Consider the following 22299-nt stretch of genomic DNA (forward strand, 5'->3'; position numbering starts at 1 on the left):
GGCACGTGGAGTCTTGGTCTCCACACTGAAGTTCCAACCGAATCCCAATTGGTTTATCGGTCATGCAACAGCAGGGGAAAAAAACTGTTGATGGCTAACGCCGCTCTCATCAGTGATCATTAGATGAGGATTAACTTTTTTTTAATCCTCAAAGTAAAGCACCTGTTTAGTTTTCAACAGCACTGCAGTGTCTTTAAAATCTGACTTTGTATTCTTGAATAGACTTGTCGCCCTCCCTCCTCTGCCCCCCCCCCCCCTTGAGCAGAACACACGCGGCACCCAGCAATCCCGAGATCTCGAATCCCACTCACGCCACTGTGGTCGCACATCGGCGGCGAGACGAACGTACACACCCGAGGCACGCAAACGCGTTACGAATCGACCGTATGCATGGGCACAGCGGCGGCGGGCCGATACTCACTGCCTCTTCATGTTATTCTGCAGAGGTCAGGCGTGGGCCGTGATGCCGCAGCCATGCGTGCTCGCTGCGCGAGACCTGAGACCGAGCGCCAAGGCGGGTTTCTGGCTCGACACCGCCCGATGCCACTGCTGAACAACCCGAGCTTTCCACGCCCCAAGAGGACTGTGGGAGCGGCATGGGGCGGCGTTCACGTTTTAAAATAAAAGTCTCGGGGTGGGTGGGCGTGGGGGGAGAGTGCGGGGCTATTTTTTATGTTGCGCCCCGTTTTGTTTTTCCCTTTCAATTTGACAAGGTCAATTGTTTACATGAACAAGAGGAATGAGGGTAAGAAAGAAATGCATATTAGAAAAATGCAGTATGTTTGTAATACATATACTTATTGTATGTCAAATTTCACGTTCAAACTCGATAATTTTTTAAAGAAAATAGTACATATGTATATTTAATTACTATTTTTAAAGCATTGCTCAGTAGTGGTATTCAAACATCAGATTCTATTGTGGTTGTAGAGCAGTGATTTATGCTTCAATTGCTGATCTCTTAATTTGTAAGGGGGGTTTGCTTCTCACTAAAATCTTGGTAATGATCCAGGAGATAATGGAGCATTTCAAACCTAACTCGTTGCATTTTACATATCACAGAACTCACAATTCAACTGAGCTAGCCTAAGGAAAAAATATATATTTGTTAATTTAGAACAGGCTACAATTACTGCCACCATTTCTGGCTAAGAAAACCATTTTAATAGCTCATCGTTTGGTGACAATTTAATAAAATAAATTTTCACAGGTTAATGGCAAGTGAAATGATTTGGTAGTTGATAAGCCTAATATTTTAATTCATTCACACAAGTAAAAAATAGATGTATTATATTCACCCTGTAGATATTCGTTGTCAATTCAGGATCACAATGTGATTGAACAATCGATACATTTTTGTCTATTTTTATCACCTGATTTATATTGACTCAGTTTTCTGTGTCGTTTGAAGAGTTTCGTTGGTCCGTTTGCTGAAATGGTAAATTCGCATTTGTATATAATTTGCATCAATCATAAATAAAATACCCCTCGCAAAACATTAATGTGTGTATCATGAGCATCATAATCTAGGACTCGATTCATCATTAAAAGCCTCACATATTTTTGAGAATTGCATATTACTGAAACCTATGTATACCTAAATAACCACATTTTTCAAATAAACGACCATTTTGATGCAAGCCCTTTCAACAACAGATGGCCAGCCTATATGCGCAAAAAGAAAATGCGTGCAGTTTGTAAAGTGCTGTTAAAATGCTAGTGACATGTATACCGGCGGCGATTTAACATTCCGCTTAAGTACAAACACAGGCGTGCGTTTCATTTTTCACGCAAATTTCATTCTTCTTTAAAAATCTGATTATTATAAGCAGGGGCGGAGCCAGGATTTCAGGCCGGGGTGACATTCAACAAATTTTAATTTCAAGAATGATTAGAGAGTCAGGCTGTTGAACTAGACGCCATCGGTTCGCGACACACTCTGACAATGCAGTTGCATGGAGTCCGCCAGACCGAATGTCGTACACTTGTACGCAGAATGTCACCCCTGTCACCCCCCCTGGCTCCGCCCCTGATTATAAGTCTCCACAGTTCCAGGCACACGCATACCAAATGCAGCAAGTTGGTTAATGCAGATATGTTATTTTTTTGTCATTTTCTTTGAACCTATCTACGTGACTTTACCGAAAGACCCAAAGAATATGAATGCAGACAAATCTATGAAAATGTTCTCGCTTAAAGAAAAACATTAAAACGGGTTAGCAACACCTGAGTGATAGTGTTCCATGCGATGCACGTCAGCCTGATTGAACACCCGATGTGAGTAGTCTGCACAGCTGCTATGGATACTTTTCCTCCACGTGTGGTTTAAACATTGTTGAGCTCTAGTTTAAGTTATATTTACAATAAAAAGTGTATGAAACACCGTCAATGGCGTTTTTTAAAAGATCGTTTCGTTAAAGCTGAATTTCTCCTGCACGTTCATTGTGAAATATGCACGTATAAAGTCGATACATTGACAAAAGTCACTTTCCAAATGCAAGAGCCCAATGTTATTCGTGAATTCGTCAAATTTAGGCTTTAACTTGTCATATGAGTGGATACATTCCCAACAGGGCAACTACCTGCATCACTCAGCTGTTAACCAGAGAGTTGCACCCAAGACAAAATGTGATTATACAGCAACAAAGCAAGAGAGCGGTAAACCAAACAAAATGTGCACCGCAATCAATCAAAATAAACGCCCAAGACAAAAAACCCACCACCCACCACCACTGTGCCCAACCTCCCTCTCGGAGGAATGCCTAACCCCTCTTTAAACTGATTACACATTCTTTGGAGTAAACAAAAATAAAGTATTTACCTGAAAACAGAGAAGAGCACATACCTGAAAAAAGCCTCCAAGTACAATTTCACCCGCAAAATTAAAACTTTACCAGTCGCAAATACGTACAAGAATAGCAACGGTTTCTTTAAAAAAAAAAGCTATGATGTAAGTTGCACATGCCCCAATAAAGATATATTTTATTGCAGGTAATTTATTACACATTCGCTTACAACAAATTGAAGATAGAGCAGGTCCATAGCCATACCACTCGCTGCAAATGGGGCACCACCTTGTGTTCATTTGCAAAACCAACGCTGACATATTCCAGAAGTCGTTGCTTGGTCTGAAGGAATGTGGAAATAATTGACTAGAAGGCTGAAGGGAAATGGAATAAGTGACCAAAGTAAAACTTAAAAACTATTTCATTTTAATAGCTAAGGCCCACTGAGCTATATAGCTCTTTGTCAGCAGCAACCTGGCCACAAATGATAGCTCAATGAAGTGGCTTATCATGTGTAAATGTATAGCAGTCAAATACTCTAAAAGCATGTTTCTAAATGTGCAGGGAAAAACCAGAGGACCCGGAGAAAAATCCATGCGACAACAGGTAGAACATGCAAACTCCAATATACAAGCGTCAGGGTCGGGATCAAACACACGACCTCCTGCATACCAGGCGAGGAAGTTAACATCTCACCACCGCGGCACCCAAGAGAGTTGCACTTTACCTTCTCTCAAACTTTGCTCAAATACAAATGTGGTGGTCCTCCGCAAGGGCCTATCCCAGGGTGGAACGAGCTGTAACGAACCACGTGAAACGATCAACTTCCTCTCCCTCAGTCATTCAATACATTGACGTTATCCTGGTCGCGATTTTATCAATTGCAATACAATTTGACAAATTGTTCGCATTGTTTTTCATTTTTTACACGTCTCTTTTGTGTACAGTTTTATTTGAATATAGTTTGCTTGAATCGTGTAAAATGATGCTCACCGTACAATTTGATGAATATATGGCGAAGATGAGAATTTATTTTAAATCGCTGAATCATGAAAAGCTTAATGGAAACACAGGTGAGAAAGAAGCAATGAAGGTAGCCAAGTGTGGTGCTTGCTACTCATCCACTGCAAGCCTGTTCTATCTTTCTGAACCTATTACCAAAGACATATTTTACCCTTGTCAAGACCTTAATTCCTCACTGAATATGTTTTGGATCATTTGTACATCTAGGAGCCACAGCAAGAGGAATACTGGATATGGTATGCTGGGTCAACATATTTTTCAGACCCAGCCAGACCTCGCTGAAATTAAGCTCTGGCAATGTCACCTGTATATTTGGAGTTTTCATGTTCTTCCTGTGGCCACGTGGATTTTTATTTTTTCCCTTTCGCATTTAGAAAAATGGGTTTAGAGTATTTGGCTGCTATGAATTTCCACATAAGCCACATCGTTGAGCCAGGTCGCTTCTGAAAAAGAACTATACAGCTCAGTGGGCCTTACCTGGTAAAATAAAAAAAAAACTGTTTAGTTTTCTGCATACCTTGGTCTCTTGGAGTATCGGCGGCGCCGGGTGCTCGCTTGTGAGTCCCAAGAGTTGGGGTTGTGCTCCCAGTACTCGGGGTCACTGCTGTTGCTGTCATACGCCTGGGGGCGGCCAGCCATCCCACTCAAGGGAGAGGTGCGACAGCAGCGGCAATCGGTGCCGCAGCAGCTCCCCTGGTAAAAACACAAAGACACTATCAGAACCCTGCAGCATACCCCTGTTTTTAACAAAACTCAAGGGAGGGCACGAGAGCCACCATGTTAAACAAACATTACATGCTAAAGAGAATGAGTGATGATATGATCTGCTTTTATCATGGATTCAGCTCCAGATTTCACTCCCATGTATATGAGGTAAGGCCGATGGGAAAACTATCACTGGTGTTAAAAAGTCCGAAAATTTTTGCCTTTACAATAAGAATTGAAGGGGGGGGGGGCTCTCTGAGCCTTCACCAGGGGGGACTAAGCCCGTTTTAGCTCCCTGACACTACAGCGCTACACTGTTGACCCACATCACTGGCAATCCAGCACACTATGGTAACAAACACAGCACATGGGTGGGCGTTAAGATGTTAAACACAAAGCGCTAGGGTTCTCGGAGTTAAAACTGTTAACATACCATACACATTCTTGAATTCCCCCCGAGGTTTGGCTACATGCAGTTTACAAAAGGTTTAGTCATTCTTTAGTTTGAGTTAAAAAAGCATGGTTGGAAAACCAAATAAAAAGGTCATGAGTTCAGTGTCACTACCTTCTTTTTGAGATAATGGTAGCTTAAATTCCATCTTTAATATCTGAAGAGGAAGAAGATGTCCATCTTGGAATAAAACATTTAACCATTGCAATTCAGCACCCATGTCAAAGGCATATTTGTTTTTTTTCAACCAGTGAAATAATGTAAATCTTTTAAACAAGAGCTTGCTTACAATTACACAAGCAGATGTAGAAATATTATATTATAAAGGCATAAAACTGTGAAATCTAGTCTCCTATTTTTCCTTGGGGTGAAAATAATCACCACCAACAATTTTATATATTTGTGTGATTTATGGTCACAATTAAATTGTATAATTCTCCTCTTTACAATGTGGTGAATGGTAGTGCCTCTAGTGGATACAGGGGTGATGTGAACCCATTACAGCACGAATGAAGAACATTGATTCTTATGCACGTAATTCAATGTACTTTAAAGCTTAAGAAACAATATTAACTGTTGAAGTGATATAAAGTTCCACCACAAATGTTGACTCAATACCATAATTTAGAATAAAACTCAATACTGGAAAATTAGGCCCTTACAGTTTGAAAGCTTTGAAGATCCAAAAAGTCTTCCAAATAAAATTCAAAACTAAACTTTTTTTATTTTACCAGGTAATCTGACCACAAATGATAGCCTAACGAAGTGGCTTATCATGTGGAAATTTATAGCGGCCAAATACTCTAATCACATGTTTATAAAAATGGAGGGGAAAAACGGAGGACCTGGAGAAATATCCACGCGAACACGGGAAGAACATGCAAATTCCAAATATAAAGCAGGTCTCAGGGTCGGGATCTAAACCCACGACCTCCTGCAAACCAGACGAAGTAGTTAACATCTTGCCACTGTGGAGCCCTGAGATGGGAGACCAAATACGCAAATATTTACCTACTAGGAGTGTCCCGATTCCACAGTGCAGTGTGAGACAAGGTATCGTTGTAAGCGATCTGCGTGCAGCCTTCGTGGAGGCTACTGTGAATAAATACGAGTGCCGGTTGGCAGCGGTGGCACCGTAGGGACACAAACAGCAGCTTGTGGGCCCTGCGGTCATTTCTGCATTAAGTTTCATGAACCCTCACCTTATGTTCTATGACTGCATGTGCCAAACGTTAGATTCCCTTGAAACTGAAAATTCATCCTTGCGTGTGTCCGTGAGAGAAAACCCACAACTACAGCGCAAACTCAATGAATCTGATGGGTCTAACAATATCAGCTTCCATTCAAGGCAGTGCAGTACATGTATCATTGCTGTAATCCTGTTTGGGGCTCTTGTAACCAGTTTCATTTGTCTCTAATTCTGGATTTAGTGTGCACGTCTTTAGCCGGAACAATGCGTGGTTACTGTAGCTTCTGGGAGGGTGCGCTTAACTCCCTCTTGTGAAAGATCTACTGTACTTATCAATTGGCTATCGCCTGATTCTAAATGAAATACTCACTTTCGTAATAGAACATAAGAGAAATACACCAAAAGATATCTAGACAACCGTTCAGTGATACGGACTGTTGCAATAAACTGAAAAAAGCATGTCCTCTCAATTGTTTACTTTTTATTTTAGATTGACAAAGCATGACAGATGAATCAGAAACATTTATTTTTAAACACAGTCCATGTGATTCAAATTGCAATGAGCAATAGACACCATGAAGTTAATGTCACCTCTTGATACAAACAGGGGTTTCTATCCTCAACGAAATTTGAATGAGACCGTTTATAAGTGTAATGTCCGTACAGTATGCTGAACTTATTTCGCACCGTACGTATCCAACCGCGCTTATCGGAGGCACTCTAAGAGTGCTTTATGCAGCCGGATGTTTCTAGAAAAAAGCCATGAATACTAAACCGCTGTATGACCACTTAACTACTAAACCATAAGACAAAGTACCCTACTAAAGTCAAATTTTAGACAACCTTCACGTAAACAAGTAATGGGAGGATGTTGTTTCCATTATTGTTCCTTAGCTAGTCTTAAAAATTCCTCATTCCAAAATGGGGATCAAATCTGTCTCCGTAAACTCACCCTATGTTATTCTGTCCATGTGGTAAACAAAAACATTTGTAAAGTGGGAATCAGTCTAATAAGCAAACAAAACATGTGCAGGGACTCCTTTAATGACGAACGAGCTAGGTTCCCGAGGTCTGTCCGTAAGTCGATTTGTTCGCAGGTCAAACGTTACTCCCGTCGATTCCAAACATGTTGTACGGCATGTACACTAAACACGGGGAATGGCTTTAAAAGTTGCATAATCTCCTGTAGATGTAGATACCACTGCTTTGTCATGTTCTGCAGAAGTAGATGCCACGACAGGCATCTATTGCGGGGTGGTTGAATTTACGAATCTCGGTCCAAACAGGCAACTGGGCATACGGAGAGGTTTATTCATATCTCTGAAAGTTCCTAAAGGCCATCCATTTAGTATGTACGAAAGGAGGGGGTAACCCAAATGCATACGCTTGCGTATGGGGGGGGGGGTCTACTGACAATGTACGTACGCATAGGAAACGGGGGGAGAGGGGGTGAAGCCTCGATAATAATAATGCAGCCGGTGGTGGACTATCTGTTTGCTTAAACACGTTAATATTATTAATCCTTGATCGTTTCTGTGTGGATTAAATATAAGCCGTTCTATAGGATTCGGGGGGGGGGTGCGTCAAGCGTACGTACGCAGGTTGGGGGGGGGGTGTAAAAAGTCCGCGTACGTACTAAATGGATGGCCCCTAAGTCAAATGTTTGTAAGTAGAGGAGACCCTTTAAATCATCAGCAGCCACGGTAAATCTCCCCATGCCACGGAGATCATGGGGGGGGGCGGGGGTATTTAACTCTACTTTACCACACTGATCAGTACGGGTTTGCGAAGGCAGGGAACTTAGAAAACAAAACTAAGGTACAGCAATTGATGTTTGCGTGGAGCCCCACAACCCTATGACAAATATCACAACCTGGTTACCATCCAGACTCAACCCTGCGAAGCTTCAATTATCTGATGACATCGGGTATATTATGGGTGATATGGTCTGTTATATTCCCGAAAACCTGTATAATTTGCATGATTCCATAGCAGAGACGACAGCAGCCTTCAATACAAAATATTAACTTTCCAAAAGTAGTCTGAATCTCAATTTCGTTAGGCAGGAAACAGCTTATCCTCAACAAACAGCATGGCTCCACACTGGGCGATTCTCGAAGAGAATACTTCACAAAATTCTAATCTTATCGCTATCTGCCTCCTTTGTGTGTCCCAGGTTATATGGCAGTAGTTAGAAGCTTTCTTCGTGAAAACAAAGGTTTAACATTTATTTGCAAAACGCTCCATTACAGTGCTCTAGGGACATCACTGGTTTGATAGAAAATGTACGGATGAAAGTGCCATAAAAAGAAGTACTGATGAACTTCATCATGCGGGTAATTATTCGGCTTTATTGTGCGCGTAATTATGATCATGTGTAAATTTCTACGTGACTTTACCGAAAGAACCAAAGAAGATATGATCATGTGCATTCAATTATTTCCAACTCGTGCAAACGCATGCTAAACAATGTTTAGTCGAATGTGAAAAAAACAAACGAAGACGGTCAACATATTAGATGGCCGGTACTTAGGAAAACGCACACAGACGACATACAGTGCAAAGGACAGTACACGCGAGACCGTAATGAGAAAGAACATGCAGTACTGATAGCAACAAAAAGATAAAGGATGGAATATATTACAGACAATTACGAGAGGATATGGGTATGTTAATTGTTACATGCAAGAGGCTTTTAAAGCATTTTTTTTCTGTCATACAACGTTTAACAAGAGCCTGGATACATACGCCGCATAAGAAATAATTGCTACTTACACACATACATTTATACATTTAAGCCCTTAATAGACAGGTGAAAGCAAGCGTGTCTCTCGGGAGAAGTCAGTTTCAACAAATACTCAAAGCAAAATAAAAAAAACTATCCAAAATGGGTTACATTTTCTTTTTCAACAGGAAAACAACTGATCCTTAATAAATATGCCAATTTTAAAATATAACATAGTAACCATGAATACATTATGCCCAGTCGTGTATGTTGTTCATACACGTACACAATATACACACACCGCCATACATATTAAACACCAACACACACACCAAGTCGCCATTCACCAATAAGTCGTGGCACCGTAACCACTGCAATTGTGCCAGGCTAAGTGCACTCTGAGGCCAAGTGACGTGTCAAAATTTCACTGGTAGGTCAGCAGCACAGACCGATTTCAGATTAACTTCATGGGGTGAATGGCAAATGCACCAACCTCCCTCCCTACTGTCTCCTTGCTGTGTTTTAGCCACGCGGCACTCTGCTCATAGTTGTGAGCGTCACTCCTCTGCCTACTGCTATTGTTTGGAAAGAGGCTACCTCCAACTGCCCAGTGGCATTCTTCATGAGCCTCCTCCACAGAGGCAGAACTTAACACCACTCAATCCTGTCTTCAGCAAGTCCATTCAATTTCAAGTCCTCCTGAACCACATCCACCCATCTGCTCTACAGTCCACAACACTGCGTGCGTGCAGCCACCTCCACTCAGCCAAACAGTAGAGTATTGTGGGGCGTGCCGTGGCTACGGATGAGAGCTGCGTGACCCAGCCGACACAACCTCGTTTACCAGAGGTTCTCAATGATGGGCTTACATCCAAATCACACAACCATTTCGGTTAAACTAATAATGGATCGTAAGCAGACCCGCCTAAATGTTTCAGGCGAGCATAGGTGTTACCCCGTTAAGGAGCCCACATTTCGCAAGGATAAAGAACAGAGTGTATGATTGTGACAAGACCACGAGCTATGTGTGTGTGAAGCAACAAGCCAGGCATCTTCCACACTCGTATTACGCTGCTGAAGCAAAGGTAAGAACATTCAAATGATGTGGTGTCAACATCTGCTGCCAAGCCAGAGATGGCCATAAACACACTGTCCAGGTATTAGAACTCTGCCACCCTATTCACAACCGCGCCACTCGCACACAGCTGAGGGAGTGGAATTTTCAATGCCATTGAGTATCCAAGCAGTGCTTTATATGTTCCTGAGAGATGATGCTTTGCTTTCCCCGGGGCCTTGGCAGCAGGGCCCCCCCCCCCAATCTCTTCTCGTTTCAACAGCAAACTGCCCAGTGGCCATCAATTCCCAAATAACATCAGCATAACACAAATACGACGGAATAGCATGTAACCATCCCTTGACCGTACGCACCTTTGGTCTGCCCAGAACGGATGATGATGATGATGATTATTATCACGCTCAGAAACGAGGAGTCATTAAAGGCCGAGACGACGACCTACGTGAGACCCGGGGTGGGTGGTGGGCGGCTGAGCCACCGCCGCTGACCGCTGGCGTTCGTCTTGGCCGGATATCAAACGACGCAGCGAAGTAAAACCGATATCATAACATCGGCGGACAATGTATCGCGGCCGACATACGTGTGACTCCGATACCGTGGTGACACGATGCAAGTGACATTGGCGTGAGGCCGCCGTAGTCGTATTTAAATCGCAATTAAACAATCGTCTCCTCACGCGCGCTGTGCGTGTGGGAGCGGCGGCGGCGCAAACAGCGCTGCACTTTGAACCCCTTCCAACTAGGGGGGCCCAGTTCGATTCCGGGCCACGGCTTAACAGGTCACCAATCTCCCCCCAACCACCACTGACAGGCGTGGTGAAGTATGGTCAAACACACACACACACGATCACCCAACATCGCCGTGACCCAAGCACGGTCCCGGGCGAGGCCTTCATCCGGAGGTGGATGCCTGAAAGTATCTGCGGACAGCGGCGATTGTAACGAGTTACGTACAGGCTTATCAAATAATCGCCGAGGCCTTGCCTTCGCGGGTCGGAGTCCCGAAACCGACTACACGTAACAAACATTAGCCGCACACACACAAAAGGCGACTCGAGAGACACCGTGGACACACACATCCACCATCTCGTCTGGCGACAGCAAGTCTCGCACAACGAGAGGGGAGGGAAGAAGGGCCGGCGGGGACCGCGTAGGGAGATGGGGAGGGGGGTGGTCCCAGGTAAGGGATACCTGTGTGTAGAGTTCGTAAGAAAGGTGTGGAGATGGAGAGAGAGAGGGGGGGGAGCGGCGAGTCTCTCTCTGTCGCAGTGTTTCACGGGCGCCGTCACCACCACCACCAACAGCTCCCGGTCCACTCAATACAACGGGGGGGGGGGGACGACGACGACGGCGGAGGCCTTCAGATTTCACACAGCGCTTCCGTCGATAGCCGACAACCAACACGCCCCACCGCCCCGCCCCCCCTGACAACAACTGGCCCGCTTCCCATTGGCCGAGAGCGCGTCGCGCGCTCGAAAATGCCGCGCGCCCGTTGGCCCGAACGTTTGACGCGCGCGCAAGCGGACTACGAAATAGAAGTAGTTCGATTTATTTATTTATTTGAGTCGCGCGGCGACGAATTAACTATAATTCTGCGGGGGAGGGGCGGGGTTTGGCATGCCGTGACGTCATAGTTGTAATTAATACACCGCATAGGCAGCTCTGTTCCCCCCCCTCCTCACCACCACCTCGTTACGCCGTGCTACGTGGGGCTGCCTGTGCGGACTACGGATTCAAATCGTCGGATCGCGCGTGCGCGCGCCCCACAATTTTGGGAGCCTCAAAGCCGGCGGCCGCGGAGGCGTTCACGGTCGCTCCACTGCTGGACTAAAAAGCTCCACCGTCTCTCACGAGCCCTGCGATGTGTAATGAATGCCGTTGGCTCTAAACGTCGTTCGTTGTCGCGATCCCGGAAGGTGGTCTCCGCCACCCCCTCCTCACTGCACGTTTCGTCGTTTGTCTATACTTTTCCTTTTTGCCGTGTGCCAACATGCCCAAAGTCGTGCCTTCTCGCATCTTTCTCGCACCGAATCGCTTTGATGTCGTCGTGCCATTCTCCGCACGTACTGCGATGCCACCCGGACGATGCGCACCGGTCCATGGAACGCCGTGCCAGCGTTTGGCCCAACGTTTCGTGTTTAACACCGGGGAGAGAGTTGCGTGTCGTGTAGTGTGACGGCGGCGTTTGTTGTGGTCGTGTTTAACCTGGGCGAGACGAGGACGCGGAGAACGGTGCGCTGGAGGGTTGATGACCGCCGACTCGTGTTTAAGGAGTTTGACGGAGGGCGCGACCCCGCCGCGGCAACGTGGAATTTCCACCGCAATTGGGTGGCTGACGGAATTTTTTTAATTCGGTGTGTGAGCTTGGCATGTGAACGTGGAATTGCCACCACTTAGCTCAGGGCCGTCAACATTTTTTGTTTCTCTTTCCCAACGAGTTCCACAATGACAAAATCGTTGGCCAATTTGAGTAAGGTCACGCCAGGTCACGCCGTGGGAATGTGTAATTTACAACATTGGCCAAGTGCCACCAGAAGTAATGTCAACAAGCCACTCGTCACAGTGACTCACTACGCGTCCGTTAGATACGTTGACACAATATTTACGAGTTTTATAAGGGGCATTAAACCTACCGTTTTGTCCGCTTGCACGCAAGGCCCTCACGCCAATTCGTGGAGTGCGTTTGAATGCCGCTTGCACGGGTGCCTGTGGAGAGATGGAGCTGATGCGGCACATAGTCACTTGTACATATTTTCGTTTGTTGCGGTTGCACCCGATTCAAGAGCCGAATGGCTCACAGGGCTATACCAAATAAATGAAATTAAATGAAGAAGGATGTGGAGCCGAGTTGACCTACCGATGGCCTTTGCCAGCGGTGTCAGGATCGGCCTCTGGAGGAGGTTCGTGAAGGACCCTACTAGGGAATTGGAGGCAGCCGTCCAACAACAACGGAGGGCAGAGGAATGATGCTCACAATAACTTGCAGAGCGCCGGGTGACTAAAACGCAGAAATATGGCACGGGGGGGAGCACAGGTGGTGAATCTACCGGTCATCTCGGTCAACTCATGGCACCTGGGTCTGTTTCGTGACCTGCCAGTGGGCCTTCACCACTTCACGTGACCTCAAAGTGCACCTAGCATGGCACAAGCGCTGTGGTGACGTCACTGCCAGTTATTGGCGAACTGCGATTTTTGTTATCTTTGTGGGGCAACTGGGCAGTCAGTCCCTCGTCTCGATGTGCAGTGTGGAAGAACAAGAGCCATTGAAGAAAACGCTCGCCACATTTATCATTAACGTTTCTGTTTACTAGCAGACATGTAAAGGAATGTTTCGGGTACTGGTCCTTCTTTGGAGTATAGATATAGGGTGCTACTGTACATAATCTGAATGGTATTTTTCTCAAAATAATGCAGTGCGCTCATAATACCTATTCTGAAAGACTCGCCACATTCACAGTGGGCTTTAAATATAAAAAATACAAAGGCTGATGTGTTTGGCAATGGCCCTTATTTACAGTAGAGACTTCTTGACATACGGGTGGGAATCACACTATGGTGCCCTGAGAAAACTGTTTGACATATAGTTGACTTGAATAGTTTTTAAATTACATGAACAGTTTTCCATTCGTATTCATTGATTGGAAACAAAACCCTTAAAAAGTCAACACATTTTTAGTAAAAGCTGATTTTAACTAGAGGTTACTTAAAATGTTGCCGAGTTTTTATTGTGTGCACCATTAATCTGTCGCAAGGGTTGGTAACCTGCGTCTCCAATCTTAATTTTTAGTTTAGTTAAATATTTTATTTATAATTAAGTAATATATTGTAAACAAATATTTATTGACTTTTTTCATTTCTGTATTTATTGTATTTATATTTTTTATGCGACTTGTTGCAAACGTGTTTCTAATTTTACAGTTTTTCTGTTTTGTTGATGAAACCCGATTCAAGAGCTTCTTAGCTCACAGGGCAATTCTAAATAAACTGTTCTAAATAAACTGTACCAGAGCCACATGCGGCTCTTTGAGGAGCTGATTCATGACGTTATTCACATGCATTGTGGCTCTTGAAATATTGAGGGTTTTTTACCGAATTCTAAAAATTGTCTCTTGTTATTTTGGTTTCCGGCCCCTGATCTGTACAGTTCCTTCATCATGCAACTACCATAAACTTAGGTTTATTGAGGACTTCTTATTTTATAATGGTGGTTTATATTCTAAATAGGTAATTATTCACTGCTCCTTGCCATAGGTATATGGAACTTCCACAACTGACTCCGGAATAAAGATGAGCTTATCACCTCCCCACAATCATTTAAGCCATGGGAAAACACTTTTACTTTTAAAATATTTCCAGCTAAGGTTGAAAGCATGTATGCATTAACTTTGTCCGTTCGTCTGTAATGTGCAGGCAGGATAACTGCTTTAGTTGATCAAATTTGAACCAAACTGTGTTCATAACGTTGTGTTGCTATTTGGGATTTAGCATGTTGAAATCCACTTGTTGATCAAAATGTTGCCCAAATTTTGTAGACACAAACCAGAGCAAAAAAATACTAAAGTAAATCCCCATTCAACGTGCATTCACACTTTGTTTTAGCATTAACGCGGTTTTTCTTTTAAAGAAGTTTTTTGCTTAACACGCAGCACGTGCCCGATTTAACACGAGTCTAACACGTGACGGACTACTTTTCTGAGCAGGGTGGGTGTTGGCAGCGTTGTTTTGTGATGCTGGGAGCTGGTACTGACTACTGATGCGAGCTGTGACACACGGTGTGCCCTCTTCATCAATCTTTGTTCCGTGCATCTTTGTGTGCATAGCGTAATCTCACTCCCTTATCTTTTTCACTCACCATGTCTCTCTCTCGCACACTTTTTATATAAATAAATGACTGTCACGCATAGCATATTTATATAAATACAACAAGCATGGAAAAAGTTTACTGTCAAATTATGAACAACAAAATTACGGCCTGGAACGGCACCCCCACCTTCACCATTAATCCTTATGGGAAAACTAATCCCGCTTAACGCGAATTAGCTCTACGCGGCAATTTTCAGGAACGCAACCTCCGCGTTAAGCGAGGACTTGCTGTATCTGCAAATATGTAAAAGTATGTTGCCTTGAAAGCTGCCTAGTGGCTTCAATGCTACTAATTAAACTATTCTGAAGAGGTAGGAATGTTATAAAGCATTACATAATCCATGCACATGCTTGATTTTTTACATAATTTGTTCCCGTATTTATATTTTCTCCGTAGCCATGGCGACCAGGTTTAACCGAGCTCTACCTAGGCCAGGTATTTTCCGCTTTCTGTGGGAGCTGGAAGGAGGAGGGCCTACTGACGGCGAGGTGCAGAGTGTGCGCACCATCGGAAGGTACGCTGCACCGAGCCGAAACTGGAAGCCATAGTGTGCTTCAGAATGTTTCACAAATAGAAATTGCACTGTTTTTTATAATAATTTGCAGTCCTTTGCCATTCCACAAATGAATCAAGGTCTCCTCACGCCATGTGTGTCACGAAGGGTTGTTTGACGATATGTCATTACCACACCGGTAAGTGTGGGTTTTTTTAACGTGGTGCGGAGCCCAGGAGCATTTTAAATATCACTCGTCACTGATGACAGCCATGCCTGGGAATCAAACTCAGGACTGCTAGGTTATAGCACAGTGACCTAACTGCTCCACCCAAAGTTATTGTTGCATGGTGGTATGCCAGTTGTATGCGGTCTAAAGTCGGTGGTCTTCCGTCAATGGTACATGATGTTATGTAAATGGTGCAATGTGTCACGGCAGTGGTTATTGTTCAGCAGTGCATAATGCAACTTCAGTGGCAAATGATGTTCACATTGTGTTGTCCATAACCGTAGGATGGTCCTGTACGATGCGGTTCTTTCGCGGGCGAGAATCACGATGGTGAATGGGACCGAGTATCACAAGCTGTGGGTAGACACGTCGCTCATCGAGCCCTTCACCACCCGCATGGGAGGGCTCTACCTGTTCCTCGGGGAGATCGAGAGGCTCACAGGTGACCCGGTGGCCTGCACTGCAAACCCTGTCTGTTGATGACTCACAGTAAACGCCTTCAAAATGTACCGTTGCTTAAATCCAGTACTACATTGACGTGACAGCTTGTCATCGAATAGACACGGACACGTGGACTTCACAGAGCACAAAACTAAATCGGAATATATTTGAGCATGGCACAGGCAGCACCACAATTGGAGCAGAAGGGCTTTCCCCCCCCCCCCCCCCAACTGGGCAGACTGGGAGAGCAAACAATATACTTTAAATATCTCGCCAACTAAAAATCCCTATGAAAAATAAAAGTAGGTTTTACCCTTTCTGGCAATAGAACAGGCGGTATTAAGGTGTTCAAACACCAAATAGTAACCTTTTGCAAGGAATCAAGTCTGCATTAACCACACACAGTACTTGTGGTGAACATGCAAACAAACATGCTCTGATAATTAATATATGCATTGTTTTTTTAAGTGATTGGACCACCAGAGACAGCCTTCTTTGATACTGGCAAAAAGGTCCCATGATAAAAATCCCTGTTTTAAATGGACGTATGAGTGAATTAATTTTATCAATAAAATGTGTGCATTATTAACGTGTACTTTTTCCTGGTAAATTCAAATTTATTATTAACGCATACTTTTTTCTGTTAAATAATGTATAGTACGTTGAATAAAAAAAACAGTGACAGTGGAGAGCAGAGGGGAAAATCCACCAAATATTAGGTATAGAATAAAACCTTGAGTCAAATGTTAAACCAAGGAGCCTCGTGTCCTGTCCCATCGGCAGAGCCGTCCCTAGGGTACGGCGAATTGGGGCGACTGCCCCAGGCCCTGTGCTTTGGGGGGCCCTGCGCTTTGACGTCACGGTGTCAGATGTAATACTTCTGGTTTAGTTTAAAGGCGTGGGGGGGGGGGGCACACAGTGGGATTTGCCTCGGCCCCCCGCACCCCCCGATAGACGGCCCTGCCAATTGGCTACAGCACCTACATGAAGGATATTTTCTTAACATCTGCAGTGTTGCCTGCTCCTCCCTACCCACCCAAAGTCAGTTAGCCCACCCACTTGTAAAACAGTGGTGCCACTCATGGCTTTTATGGGGCTAATTAATTCGCTTATAAATGTTATGGTATCTGAAATGTGGCTGATGTCTAGGAGTACGACAATACACGTGTAAAGACTGCTATGTGTGCCCTTTGCTATTGTGCTTTTGTTTTTTTGTAGATGAGGAGCGCCCTCTGTTGAAGGCACGTGTAGTGCAGTGTGTGGATGGCGTGGACCTCCCTGCCCTGGAGCAAGCATTGAAGGACCAGCGCAGATATCTGGCCACCAGAGAAGGCTCGGAGATGAGCTAGTTCAAAAAGCTCGAATAACTTAGATTCTTCCAGATAAAACTTTCGATTTATAACCCATCAACTTGAACATGTATATCCCGTTTGTCATTGCACTTCCTGGATGATGGTCTCCCTACAGCGTTGCGGGTCATCGTGGTTATTTGACCCTACTTCACCTTGTTGCTCAGTGCGAGTTTGTTAAGCAACGGAGCACAGATGTGGAAGAATAGTCACAGTTTCAAGGATGTTTCTACACTGCCCTCTGTTGACCAGAATGTAGTACAGCTCCGCAGCCACCTATATTACATTAAGCATGGGTATTTATCGTCACAACTCCTATAACCTAGGTTATCACGAGTGTGCAGAAAGCATACGTTGCAAGCTCTATTAAACATGTTCTGTCTTGCATTTTCTACTGAACTGTTGAAGAGTCTCGAACGTGCAGCTGTAGTCCATTTCAGGTCAATGGACCGCAAAGCCACGAGGTCCAAATCTCGCTCTCTGAGAGCGCGGAATGACCAGGTTGGCGTGAGCTGACAAATGCTTCGTGCTGATGGACGACACACGCGTCCATCAGCACGGAGCAGATTGGCGTAGACACTTGTACACCAATATGCAACAGTTTGTAATCAATGTTTTATTTAATTGGCAGCCAGTGCAGGTCATCACGAGTGGTCAGTGTGATGTGGTCATACCCTCAGCTTCTGCACTATCAGACGCCCTGCTGCGTTTAGGACAGACTGGAGTGGACATAGATGGGATGGCACTGGCGCAGCCGAAGACATTTACAATAGTCAAACACGACTCGTGATGAATGAATGCGTGCGGATTTATGTAGGAGCTGAGGCGCGATCACGATGCAACACATGAAGCAGCTTTATTATGAAAGTAATCGCACCATCGATTAGCACGGTTGGCTACGTACGGTGAAGAATACTCCAGCGCTGTCCTACCAGACAGTCTCGCCCCCTTCACCTGATGAAGGCCGCTTGTGTTGTGGCCGAAACGTCGTGAGAATATTATTGTGTTATTTTATTTTATCAATTTATTATTTTATTCTCATTCTACGTGACTTTACCGAAAGAACCAAAGAAGGTGAAGAATACGTTCTACATATATACAAAGCTGGGTGTCATCAGCATATCTGTGTATGCCAAGACTTTGTTGCTCAGCGATGGTTGTCATGTCAGCCGTTGAAAGTAGAAAGTTCGAGACCCACTTCCTCGTGGCACTCCGCAATGGACTGCTGACGTGGTTGATTCCTGACCAGGGAAGGCGACGTCTGCATCCTCTGCCAGATTAAAGAGTCAATCCACGACCGTACAAATCCAACTCCAAACGCAGTGTGAAAACGGTCGATGAGGATGTCATGCTCGACCATGTCAAAAGCAGCAGACATCCTAGCGTCCTGGGTGATTGCCCATCCAAGTTTTAGCCTGGCTTAAATTCCTGCTTGGCTTCTGAGATTTTACGAGACGGGTCACGTTCCAGGTGATTCTCATAGAAAATCCATTAACATTCTCTAAACAATATAGTGATGCTTAAATCTAAATGGTTTGGTGTTCATATGCATTTTGACTTTTAGAAAGTTTGTAAATATATTTTGCCTATTTGCAAACTACAACAAATATTTTTATAAAGATGAGCAACCTTTTTGTTTACATAAAATATTCCATTCCATCTTGCTGCAACCAATATAATGTATGCTCTGGATTCCCATTTTATAAAATGCATTATTTTAGGATACAACTATAATGTGAAAATAAAAGTCCAAACATTCAAATATATGCTCAACTTGATTCATAGGGAAAATGTTTTAATGCATTCCATAACTAAAACAATGCAATCCAAGCATTACGTTTCATAAAATGTTTATACGATGTTCTAATATCTTAACGTGATGCTAATACTACTTTGCGTATTACATTGTACACCGTATGAGCTTGAACATTTCTTGCTCCGACAGCAAAACCCTGTGTATATAAGTGCTTACTTAAAAGACGGTAACATTCCACAAGTTTCCAGTTGAGAGTTTTGCTCAACACAGCTCAGCAGACATGGCACACTGAGTCAAATGTGTTTTCTGAGTCACTCAGGACACGGCTTATGAATTCACCGAGAACATGTGACTCAACCTGAAAAATATAATTATACTGTGAATTCATTCATATATTTAAAGGAACTTCCTTCAAAAATTCTTACCGAAAGAATTTGAACTTAAGGCCAAACTGTGTATATGGGATCATTTCATGGATTTAAAAATATATATTTGCAATGCACTGTTATTTTTTAATTCTATAATGAAGCCCCGGGGGGTATGAATACCTATTTTCATATAAATGAAAGTTATTGTGTGAACACCAAAGAATGTAAGGACGTGGTATTTCAAAATGTCATTATTGAAATGGTTAAAATATATTTAAAAATACAATATTTTAGGCAAATGCTCCTTTACAGTTATATGTCAAAACTCAAAGTGTAAATAATTACTTAGTAGCAGTTGATATCACTTAATGTAATACAGTCTTAACTTAAAGATGTAGAAAGAATACAAATAAATACATTCCATATAACATTAGCTCATCATTGTAGACATAGTGCATTAGTTGTATACATATTTTCATGTCATTACTGTTCTGCGTTAGCTGGTTTCCAATCTTTTATATTGGCAGGATTGTTCTTGCTAGTAAAACCTTAAAGCAGGGGTGGGGAACATCCGGCCAGCGGGCCGTCGGAGGCCCGCGAAATAATTTGGTCTGGCCCTGCCAAGGCAACCGCAGGCGGGACTCGAAATTCAATCAATCTAGGAGCAAACCTGGAAAATCAGTTGCGAGTAGCAACATCATCAATACCAGCTAACATCACACGCCTCACCAAAGAGAAGCAGTTCCAGCCATCTCATTAGGAGTGAGTTAATTAAATGTTTGACCAAATATAACAGGCTTATTTTTTAGTTGATCATTTTGTATGGCCCGCGAATGATTTTATAAATATCCAAATGGCCCTTGGCGGAAAAAAGGATACCCGCCCCTGCCTTAAAGCTATAAAATGTTTCGTTATATTGATTGGATATATCACGATCAATGGCGTAACCGTTAGTGTGCAGGTAGTCTGCGACTTGCGCTGGGGGTTCACAGGCCAGAAAGGCCCCAGGATATTGTGGCCGATGAATAGATGGGATTTGATTGTCCCCCCCCCCCGCGCCATTCCATTGTTTTTACCAGGGCCCTTTCCAGCCAGGCTACGCCACTCTCATGAGCACACTTTTTGGGATTGGATCCAAGTGTATGTCCGAGGATAATGATGAAAGCACGCCACTATGCAATCGAGATCCGCTTTTGAACACTCAAAAGGGGGATGGATTGTGTGCGAGTGGTTCATACAGGGTGGATGCACATACATGAAGCCAGATTAATGCTAAAGAAACATCAGAAAGGATTACATAATTCAAAGTGCGACGATTCATCCAAAATAATGTTATTAAACGGTAATTGAAATAATTATCTTTAGAATTTAGCCAAATATACCAAGTGAACCATCCTAAAACAATTAAGACTCGAGGCTTTCTTGGATGAATAGGTGACTTAATATTATGATCGTGACAGAGTTACTGTATTATGTAGACGGCCGACTCGTACAGCAGTTTCCTAATTAAAACACATTTTAATAAACCTTAAAGTTTGCCAAATGCTAAATCTCTATTACCCTGCCATATAAATTGATTACATGTTCCGGTTACGTGCTCATGTAATGGGAATATATTATAATGTGCTTCTTAGGGTTGCGTGGTTGTTCCGTATCACTCCCCAATGTATTTTGAGGTTGTACCACGTGTGGCGCAGCCTTTAGTCTGACGTGTTGCTGCACGTGCTGGGAGCTTCTTCGTGACCTGACTGTATGAAGTTCCAAGAATAATCATCCAGCATGTGCAGCGAAACGTCAGTCACCATGCCGAATAGCGCTCGGTACAACCTGAAAACGCACAGGCGAACTTGGAAGTGTGATCCTATTACCGTATCCAGATAAGCTCGCCAGAGGCGGCGGTGGGAGGGGGGGGGCTCGTTATTAGCTGGGAAGGGAGAGCGGCCGCGCACGCGCTCGTTCGGTCTCAGGGAATCGTCCCATCATCCACGGGGCCCTCGTCGAGGTGGTGAGCGAGCGAGGACCCTGGCTGACGCAGGCCGTGAGATGCTGCTGCTGCTGCAGCTGCAGGGTCCACGTGGCGCAGGGTTCTGTGTAGGGCCACGCGGGAACCGGCGCGCACCCCGCTCAGCGAGGCCCGTGGCGGCATCCCTCCGTCCCTGCCTCGCGGTGCCGTGTGCACCTCGCTGACCATCGAGTGCATCCAGAGGCGGCGGCCCATCTCCTTGAGCATTCGTCCCTTGTCGTTCATGAACTGTTGCTCGGCCACCGAGCGCTTGCTGCGCCGACACACGCGTGGGGCAACGAGTGAGGTGGGAGGTGGAAGAAGAGGGTTTGGAGAGGGGGTGTGGGGGGGTCGAGAGATTTAATTCGGGTTAATGCGTCACGACGTAGAATGCACGTGTTACTCCACTGCTGGATGATTCGCCTCTCCCAACGCTCCGAGGGCCGTAGGGGTTATTGTATCGTCCAGGAGGCGACGAACATAGCCGTGGAAGCGTGGATTGTGCTGAACTGTCCTCTGCTGCCCACCCCAGCAACCTATTAGCACGGTTGGCGACGTACGGTGCGAAAGAAGTCCAACATACGTAAGCTCTACAGCCGTGTGTATGTTACAGCCCCGTGCGTGGCGTTCGCCCATACAAGCGACCAATTCAGGCTCAAAAACTGCTTAGCTTGCCAGATCTGACGAGATGTGACGAGATCGGGAGCGTTCCGGGCGACTTGTCATGGGCCAAGGAGCGCCACCGTAATTATCATTAACCGCCTCTTTCTCGGAAACGAAAGTGCATTGCAAACATTCACGTTTTGAGAATTTGTATTCAGTCACACTTCGCAACGTGTAACCT

General features: G+C 44.5%; 2 protein-coding genes across 7 annotated transcripts in view; one reads left to right on the plus strand and one right to left on the minus strand.

Annotated features, from left to right (window-relative positions):
• BTBD10 (BTB domain containing 10) overlaps window positions 1–11549 on the minus strand; it is a 45199-nt gene extending 33650 nt beyond the window's left edge. The window contains exons 1-2 of one of the 5 annotated variants that reach the window (XM_032949016.2): window positions 11145–11549; window positions 4327–4502 (exon numbers count right to left, since the gene is read on the minus strand). In XM_032949016.2, the coding sequence (XP_032804907.1) occupies window positions 4327–4448 (122 nt within the window). In that variant the 5' untranslated portion in view covers window positions 4449–4502; window positions 11145–11549. Of the gene's footprint in view, window positions 1–421; window positions 590–3513; window positions 3584–4326; window positions 4503–10307; window positions 10884–10907; window positions 11056–11144 lie in introns of those variants that run through there. The other 4 variants (XM_032949018.2, XM_032949017.2, XM_032949020.2 and 1 more) reach the window with 4 other exon arrangements.
• A 95-nt stretch (window positions 11550–11644) lies between these two features.
• Window positions 11645–17723, plus strand: TEN1 (TEN1 subunit of CST complex). Of its 2 annotated transcripts, none has more exons than XM_032949023.2 (4): window positions 11645–11869; window positions 15214–15331; window positions 15824–15981; window positions 17199–17723. In XM_032949023.2, the coding sequence occupies exons 2-4, from the start codon at window positions 15216–15218 to the stop codon at window positions 17327–17329; spliced, it is 405 nt and encodes a 134-aa protein (XP_032804914.1). In that variant the 5' UTR covers window positions 11645–11869; window positions 15214–15215; the 3' UTR covers window positions 17330–17723. The 2 variants fall into 2 exon arrangements, with proteins under 2 accessions (XP_032804914.1, XP_032804913.1); XM_032949022.2 differs by having other exon boundaries at window positions 11645–11818.
• The last annotated feature ends 4576 nt before the right edge of the window (window positions 17724–22299 follow it).

This window comes from Petromyzon marinus, chromosome 7 (assembly GCF_048934315.1).
Source record: "Petromyzon marinus isolate PM22_M1 ecotype Great Lakes invasive population chromosome 7, UKy_Petmar_22M1.pri1.0, whole genome shotgun sequence".
NCBI classification, from domain to species: Eukaryota; Metazoa; Chordata; class Hyperoartia; order Petromyzontiformes; family Petromyzontidae; genus Petromyzon; species Petromyzon marinus.

Coding starts and splice junctions, on each gene's coding strand:
- TEN1 (XM_032949022.2), top strand. Junction 15,332..15,823: donor AGTGTGCGCACCATCGGAAG/GTACGCTGCACC, acceptor CCATAACCGTAG/GATGGTCCTGTACGATGCGG. Junction 15,982..17,198: donor GGAGATCGAGAGGCTCACAG/GTGACCCGGTGG, acceptor GTTTTTTTGTAG/ATGAGGAGCGCCCTCTGTTG.